Genomic DNA, 8637 nt, shown 5'->3' on the forward strand with positions numbered 1-8637 from the left:
GAAGGAAAAAGCAATTAGCAATGCCATTTAACAACCTTAATAATCAATAACATCCAATAATAGTCAATAATATAACTGCAAATGGACAATTAACACTATTACATGTTAACACAATTAGTTGTTCTTTTCAGCTGGCTATTCAATTTGTATCAATCAGTTGGCTATTCAATTTATATCAATCAATGTGTTAATCAATTGAGTCTTTTATTATCTAGCATTTCTTACCAAACAGTGCCAACAGGGATTGCAGAGCAAAGTGCATGGTGCGACGGTTGGCCTGTTTGCCAGTTTTCAGGATGACCTCTTCTTGACCCACCTCACACAGGTCAAATCCTGAAAGAGGCGATGATAATTTACACCGAAATATGTCAGAAAAACAAATATGCAATGCTACTACAATATGAAAGTTGAACAACCCCTCTAACATTCTGTATGTACTGTATAGAAAGTTTTTTTTTTTCCCTGATGTTTTGATGTTTTCGCAATAGCTTTAAGGGTTATGTGTTCTTTCTGTCAGACAATTGAGAAACCTGTTTCTGATTTATGACCAGCTTGGGTTAGCATATCTAAAACAGCACAGCGTTGCGAACTGGCTCTCTAGGTTCTTCAATCCAAAGTTCTGGTGGTGGTGGCAGTGTCGTAGACTCACCCAGGGCGGCCAGAAACTCGTGGCACCCGGGCAGCCTCCAGAGCTGGACGCTGATGGACACCTGGATGGGCATCAGGGAGAAGTCCTGCTCCTTCTCCCCCGACTGCAGCTGGACCAGCACCTGGTGGAGCTACAGGGACAGAATATGGAAGGTTTAGTGGGCATAGACAAGGTGTATTTGGTCATCAATGCATGATGTTTTGGTCTAATGGTTTGGGCTGGGGTGGGGGTGGAGCCAGTGGTTCAGGTGAGGGGTGTAGCAAATAGATATATAGGATTCAGGTTATAGGTATAGGTTTATGATTTGCTACATGCTTCTTAAAACTTAAAACTTCTTAAAACTTATATAAAATAATAAACTCCATTGTTAGATGTACTGTATGTTTAACAAAAACAATGAGGTCATATCACCCTATGATGGTACCATGTCTTTATGTTAATTGATGTCATTGGTTTCATATGCATCTTAGCTTTCCGGACAATATGTTCAGCTGGCACTAGAAAAACCTGTTGCTCATACAGGAAGTCTAAGCACATTTAACATCAGTGCAGTACCAACATACTTAAGAGGCCCACGGTGGTCACAGAAGCCTATTCTATTCCTTAAAAATTGCCTAATAGCTGTCCACCTTGCCCTTTGACCCCATCCTTTGGGCTAAGCCTTTCTGAGCCTCACTGTGTCAACAGCCTCCATGGCGGAGACCCTTGGTCACATGGACGCCACATGTGTTTTAGATTAGCAGAAGGTGGACCTCAGTTAAAAAAGTGGGACCCCGTGGATCACTGAGCTGCTGTTTCTAATGGGCTTATGACTCACACGTCTGTGTGGTTCTGAGACCGTGCCAGGGTTTGTTTTTTTCATTTGTTTATATTCGCTTCTTTCTTTCCCCTGTTTAAGCCTCTACAGTTTGGTCGGAACCGCTCCTTTGGCCTCAGGTGAACTCTGGTGATCTGATCACCAAGGGAACTGTGAATTCGTTTGCACAGTGAAGCTGAACTCATTTCTATGGAGATTTAATAGCACTGATCGTGAGACCTAAACAATCCATCTAAACATTAACTTAGGTCTTCTTCTCTAAGCTTTGATAATGCATCAACCTAGATAAACAGCACACCACAACTGTGGTGTCACGGTAGAGGTTTATTGGTGTTCGTCTCCTACTGTGGATTATTGCATCACTCGTATATCGTAAACATTTGTTTCAGCGCTCGCAGTGATGGTAAAGCTTGCAGAAGTGTGTTAAACTGTACTGTGTTGCATTCGTATTAAGTTCTGTTAGTTTGCCTGCTTTCAAGCAGCGATGATGAGACATGAATGGAAGGATGGTGGCAGGAGGCATTTAGCATGAGGTGAAAAGGGCGCTTAGAAACACTTACCATTCCCACCATATTTTTAACAGCCTTCAATCCGGACAGAGGCGGGATGGAGAGAGACAAAGGAGACAAGAGAGAGAGAGGGAGGGCGGTGAGAAAGGAGGCTTTTCAAGGCCATGCATTCACAGTCCAGTTAGAGCTGCAGACCACACAACTCAGCAAAACAGAAGCTATGTACAGACTGCCATGACACACAGACCAGAGGTGAAGAACAATAGACAGCCTGTGAATAACATAAAACACTATGCAAATATGTCCAGGTAGTACTGATAGGACATTTGGTTTGTTGAATAACGTGCTGGGACTGCTGTAAATGGGAAGGTCTACTTGCTGCAACTGAAGGTGACATAGAATTGCAGGTATATTGTTCATCAACTCTAATCTATTTTAGACCATGAAGACTAATATACAATTCCACTGGATGTCTTTTTATGACTGAACCCTTAACTAATTTCAGACATTATCAACATAAGCTGCACTCTGAAACTAATTTGATTAGCACAGTGGTTTTGTGAGAATTTAGTAAAGCACAAACGTGCAAATCAATCAGTGGTCCTTATATAACATTCTTTCAGTCTTATGTGACCAGCTTTAAACCACAAGATGTGAACAGAGCTACTCTGTTCTCAAAGGTCATGTGACGGACACCGTGGCTCTATTATGGATGTTCGTTGTGATCAAGAGAGGACTAAACAAACAGATGTACCAGATCCCAGACCATCCGTCAATTGTCCACTGTACTGGACATCACTGGATCAGCATTGTTGTCCTTACTGGAAAACTAGATGCAAACTTGTAAAGCAACCTTAGTGGACACCAATCATTCTTTTATCTGTCTGCTATTAGGCTGTCTCCAGATCTGGGAAATTGTGAGGCCATGGTCTTGCTGATAAACTAATCTGGCTTTTTTGAAGTGAATGTTACACTAATGACTACTGCTTTTGATAGGGTGCCTGAATAACTCTGAGATTAAGAGGCCAGAAAAGATCCCTTTATTTGCCGAGGGTGAATGAGGACAGTTGTATTGAGATGAAGCACTGAAAGGTGGTTGTGTTTGTGTGTGTGTGTGTGTGTGTGTGTGTGTGTGTGTGTGTGTGTGTGTGTGTGTGTGTGTGTGAGAGTGTGTGTGTGTGAGAGAGAGAGAGAGAGAGAGAGAGAGAGAGAGAGAAAGAAAGAAGAAAGAGCAGAGAGACTGAAAGCGAATGAGTAAATGTGGGTGCCATTGTGTTGTGAACAGGCCTCTCACACAGTCTTAAGCAGGCTGAGGTTTGGTTCACACTGTGGTTGCGGCAGATTAAATCCAGGGAGGATTTTCTCCATGTGTGCCCCAACACAGGCAGACCACTGCAGTGTGCAGCATGATGTAATGTAGGCAAGACCATTCATGTGCTCCGAACGGTCATAACCACCACAAGCCTTATAGAAAGGTCATACCATTGTTACTAACTTATGGTTGGTCAACATCTCATAAGGACAACTTATGTGCAGACCAAGTTCTTAGTTTTCCAAGATCTTAGTTGAACTAACATACTTTGGCACATTTATTGATGGCAAACATTTTGCTTCACTTTTAACACATCCTATGCTGTAGAAATGTGGTTATAACATCATAACATGTTCAGTTGTAACATCATATTAGTGACTTCTTCTTCTTCGTTCCCCATCTACCTACCCGGCTGATGAGCTGCTCCCCTGCCTCGGAGGCAGATATGAGTTTACACAGGGCCTGGAGTGCAGGGGGTGGAAGACCTGCGCCACAAACAAAGGGAGGAAGCCAAGGAGAGGATGAGAGGGGGAAAGAATGCAAGGCAACAACAAGATCTGTGGGTTCTGGGTTCCTCTTTTGTGTTTACATTGGGGGGGGTACGGTTCCCTCAGGCAAGGCTTGGGCAGAACGCTCTGAAACCCTGGGTTTGTTTGTGGAGTGGCTTTTGTTAGAACAGCCTTAAAAAAAAAAGAGTTCCAGGCATACAAAATTATGTTTTTGGAACAGATGGCTAGAAGTCTAGAAATATGCAGTGGTTTTGGAACCTCTTTCGTGGACCTGCAGTAAAATCAACTGAATCCATACTGTTTCAAGCATTCAGACTTTCACTCTCACATCCAGTTATCACACATATACCCTCTACTGTTTGGATTTCAAAACACTCCATAGTGTGTCCATAGCTAATAAATGACCTGTAGTAGCTGCAGCTGTAGCTGACCTGTAGGAGCTGCAGCATGTATATCTGCTATATGGGTCCAGCTGTGCTGACCAGCATGTGCTGAGGTGAGGGTGCGGGTTGGTTCATACCCAGTAGGGACTGCAGGGTGGCGCTGCACTGCTGGAGCCGGTCTCCGGGGTCAGCCGTGGGAAAGAAGACGGCGGCGGGGATGCCGGTGGCGGCCTGGTCCAGGCGGAAGCCCACGGCCGACAGCAGGGCCTGCCAGCCCGGCACGCCGCCCACCTTGTTCTCCACACTCTGCTGAGACGTGTACATGGAGTTCTTCTGGCCATTCTGGATGCGCTGCAGGGACTTCTCCACCTGAGGGCGCCAGAGAGCAACACTTAACAAAGCAGCACAGGGGTATGCAACAGACCTACAATATTTATTCCACTAAAACTGGTTGTTTGGTTAACAATTGAAGAATGTTCTATAAAATAAATGATTAATTAATGAAAATAAATGATAATGATTTTAGGACTAATGATCCTGAGCTACACCACACTCAGTAATTACACATGACAGTAGAATTAGCAATTCCAATCACAGTGCTACCCATACAATCCTTTTTATTCCTCATCTACTGTGATCAAAGACTAGGACTGGGGCTCCTCACTCACCAGGTGCAGCAGCACACGCAGAGCATCTCTGGCCCTCTCTGGGTACTGCAGGATTTCAGCCAGGGCCTGGCCAATCAGAGACGAAGGGCTGTTCAACTTCACATCACTGCCAATCAGCATGAAGCCTGCAAAACAAACCATTCAACTGACACCTGCTCCACTCCTAAAGGCCTCCTCACACAGGCGGCGACATTAGTGTGCTCAACTCTGCATTTGCTGTTCCATTCCATTTGATTGCACTGTTTTCAATACACTCTACTGCACCACCACTAAATCCTTTCACCACCGCTGTGTACATTATGATTCAGTTCTCTGTTTGTCAGATGCTAAAATTAACCACCGAAATCACTAATGACTACAAATATCCAGTACACGGATCTGTGAAATAGCTTTGTTTGTGATAACATACAGCTAAGGAACCTAGATATGGGACCACACGAGTATGGGCAAATGGATGGTTTCCTACGGCCAGAGGCTTCCTCAGACACAAGCGGGACTAAAAATTGCTCTCTGTCCTCTGGCGTGTCGGGTATGTGTGTGTGTGTGTGTTTCCCCTCACCTGCCCAGTTGGAGGGGTGTGAGAACTGCTTGCTGCTCTGCACCGTCTTCATGGCGTCGGTTAGCGCGGCGCTGGCCTTGGAGCCGTTGAGCAGCGCCGAGTAGAAGGCGTGCACGAACACCTTAGAGGCGGCCACGGGCACCGGCCACAGCGACACCAGCACACACTGAGCGCCCGCTGCCAGGAAGGCCCGCGTCAGGCCCACCACTCCATCCGCCGTCACCTTGCTGCTGGACTCCTGGTACGAGCTGCGCGCAAACACAAGACACAGGTCAATACACACCAGCAGAAATCTTGATTATGTCGGGTTTCAAAAATAGCTTTAAAAATAGCTTTAACAATAGTTTTAATAATAGCTTTAAAACTAGTTCATAGCTGACAATTCATCTCTGCTTTTTTAAACTGAAATCAGTGGAACAATACATTAAGGAGAGCTAGAACTCCTTTCTGGAGACACTAACTTAACACTCACATCCATTACGGAAAGGTAAATGTGCCAGAATGAAGAGTGTGAGTTTCAACATTTATTAGAGTGTGACTTTATTTTATTTATTAGAGTGCAAGTTTCCACATTTTAGAGTGTGAGATTCCACATTAATCAGGGCCATTCTGAAACCATTCTGTCTAGCTGAAGCTTCTTGAGTGGATGTTTGACTTTTAATCTCTTGTGTAACTTATGAGCTATTTTGGTCACTCCTCTTCTCCACTCACCCCAGCACCACCAGCTTGACCGGCAGCCGCATGTCCAGTATGTCGGCCGCCGTGAGTAGGAACTCCTGTAGCGACGGGCTGTCGCATATACTCTCCACATCGCTCCCGTCATCGCCCATGTTGTAACCTCCGCTCCCAAACGACCCTTTCCTCCCACCAACACCTCCTCCACTTCCACCACCACCTCCTCCTCCTCCTCCTCCTCCTCCTCCTCCTCCTCCTCGGTCAGCTCCGCTGGCCCCTCCGACTGCCCCGGGGCCCTCCTGGTTGGGCGCCAGCACCAGGGCGGCCAGCTTCCAGGAGACGTGCGTGGCGAAGTGGGCGCACTCAGCCTGGCTTAGGGCGGCCATCACGCGCTCCTTGGTGGCGCCGGCGCCGCACAGCGGCTGGCAGCCCAGCAGCTCGGCCACCATGGCCGCCTCCTCCTCGGCCGAGGGCATGGGCCCCCACAGCCAGCGGTCCATGGCCGACGACGGCAGCCGAGGGTTGCCCACCACCGCCGCCGTGCCAACGCCACCCCCACAGGACACCATGCGCCGGGCGTTGGCCTATGGGAGAGGACGAGAGAAAGGGGGAGGAATTAGACTGGACAATGCATTGTACCTATACATCAACAGGACACCTTATTGTAATATTTCCAATCTGGACATCTAGTTAGACATGTTAGAAGCCCTTCCTATGTAGAGCAGGTCTTTTTGTGATGACACATTTAGTCCTGACACATTTAAGGGCCGTTCACACCAAGAATGATAACTATAATGATAACTATACACAAATATCATTCTTGTTATGAATGACAACGTTCACAGATAAATTATAACGATAACGACATGAAGAATGATATAGTTGGGGATCACTTTCAGAGCGATTTTGAGAACGAAAAAGCTAACAGCCAATCAGAACCCATCACATTTTAGCCATCACATTAACATCATTAACACAAGGAGAGACTTTGCTTATCGTTGGTCAGTGAGTGTGGACGCTTTTATCGTTATGGTTATAGTTATCGTTATCATTCCTGGTGTGAACGGCCCTTTAGTCACAAATAGTATTGTATTCTACAGCTGGTATGTGATCATTGTAATATGGCCCCTGTGCATTGTAATATGCATTGTAATATTTATACATTGTAATATCCCCCATATGCCTTAGGGGCAGTTGAAGTTGCATGAGTCCCTCTGAAACATGCATGGATATGGAATCCAAATGAGTCCCCATCCATAAAAAGACAGGGCCACACTTTTCATCAGAGGTCACATTCATGTGTTTTCATCACTTTCAGGAATCATTTCTCTCTCTCTCTGTCTCCAACGACCCCACACGACACTGTCATTTCCCAGGAGGCACTGAGGCAAGGCGGGGCAGTGGCGGTCACCTTGGAGACGGCGCCCAGGGAGCGTATGGAGGGCACGGCAATGAGGCTGAAGCGCTCGTACAGGTACTCGTTGGACGAGCTGCCCTTGAGCAGGGCGAACGGGATCAGGTAGAGTTCACCCTCCAGCACCAGCACCAGCTGACGGTGGCGCCCCACAGGCCCACTGGAGTGCATCAGGCCCTGGGGAGGAGAGGAAGGGGTGGAGATGGAGGAGAGAGGGAGGAGAGGGAGGAGAGGGAGAGGAGAGGGAGGAGTGGAGATGGAGAAAGAGGAGAGAGAGAGAAATTCATATACTGTGACCTGGTGACCATGCAGCCAAACTACAGTGGGACTTGGAAACTGTGTATAGGATTGAGAATAGGACCAATATACAAGTTCTATTCTGAGCACAGATGAGTAGTGTGTGTAGTAGACAAATGAGTGGCTAGATAATAAGCAAATATGCACAGTATAGCTAATGGCATATATGTGAATTATAAATCCATATACGCATAATTCACAGCATATACGCTATAGCATGTATGCATCATATACTTCACATAGGCAGATGGTTAAGGTAGTGTGAGTTGGTGAAATTCAGCAAACCATCGCCCTCTGGTGGTTGTGATTGCACTTTGTTTTCTCGTACAGGGTGTGTCTAAAACGGAACAGTGAGGTGAATGCAGCCATAACAATTGTGCTCAGATGAAGGGAGCCTCCTGAGTCTGATATGCAGACCGCTACAGAGCGGAGGCTTTTCATGAGAGCCAGTGGAGGCCCAGGGCCCTGGGCAGTACAAAGCCACCTCAGTACAAAGCTCTCGGTCGGCCCGTCTCATTTCTCTGATTAACTACACACTGAGCATGTCCAAACGGCTGCACAGGAGATGGATTAGACCTGTACAAGTTACAAAGGCAATCACTTCCATTGTATTGTATTCTCTGATAAGAATGTGAGAGAATAACACTGTTCACTGTGGAACACAAAAGGTGTGAGTGTGAGTGTGTGTGTGTGTGTGTGTGTGTGTGTGTGTGTGTGTGTGTGTGTGAGTGTGTGTGAGTGTGTGTGTGTGTGTCATTATGGTGGTATGCAGGATAGTGTATATTGGGTGATTTTGTATGTTTGTACATAGCGAATACTGAGAGCGTCTGAGGTGGTTGTATGTA

The 8637-nt window shown here is 46.3% G+C and overlaps 1 protein-coding gene across 1 annotated transcript in view; it reads right to left on the reverse strand.

Annotated features, from left to right (window-relative positions):
- LOC121690206 (tetratricopeptide repeat protein 28-like) overlaps positions 1-8637 on the reverse strand; it is a 54311-nt gene that overhangs the window by 2391 nt on the left and 43283 nt on the right. The window contains exons 12-20 of the mRNA XM_042070633.1: positions 7493-7672; positions 6118-6665; positions 5407-5654; positions 4848-4972; positions 4317-4548; positions 3696-3772; positions 2027-2050; positions 650-779; positions 226-333 (exon numbers count right to left, since the gene is read on the reverse strand). Of these exons, the coding sequence (XP_041926567.1) occupies positions 226-333; positions 650-779; positions 2027-2050; positions 3696-3772; positions 4317-4548; positions 4848-4972; positions 5407-5654; positions 6118-6665; positions 7493-7672 (1672 nt within the window). The remainder of the gene's footprint in view (positions 1-225; positions 334-649; positions 780-2026; positions 2051-3695; positions 3773-4316; positions 4549-4847; positions 4973-5406; positions 5655-6117; positions 6666-7492; positions 7673-8637) is intronic.

This window comes from Alosa sapidissima, chromosome 18 (assembly GCF_018492685.1).
Source record: "Alosa sapidissima isolate fAloSap1 chromosome 18, fAloSap1.pri, whole genome shotgun sequence".
Classification (NCBI taxonomy): domain Eukaryota; kingdom Metazoa; phylum Chordata; class Actinopteri; order Clupeiformes; family Clupeidae; genus Alosa; species Alosa sapidissima.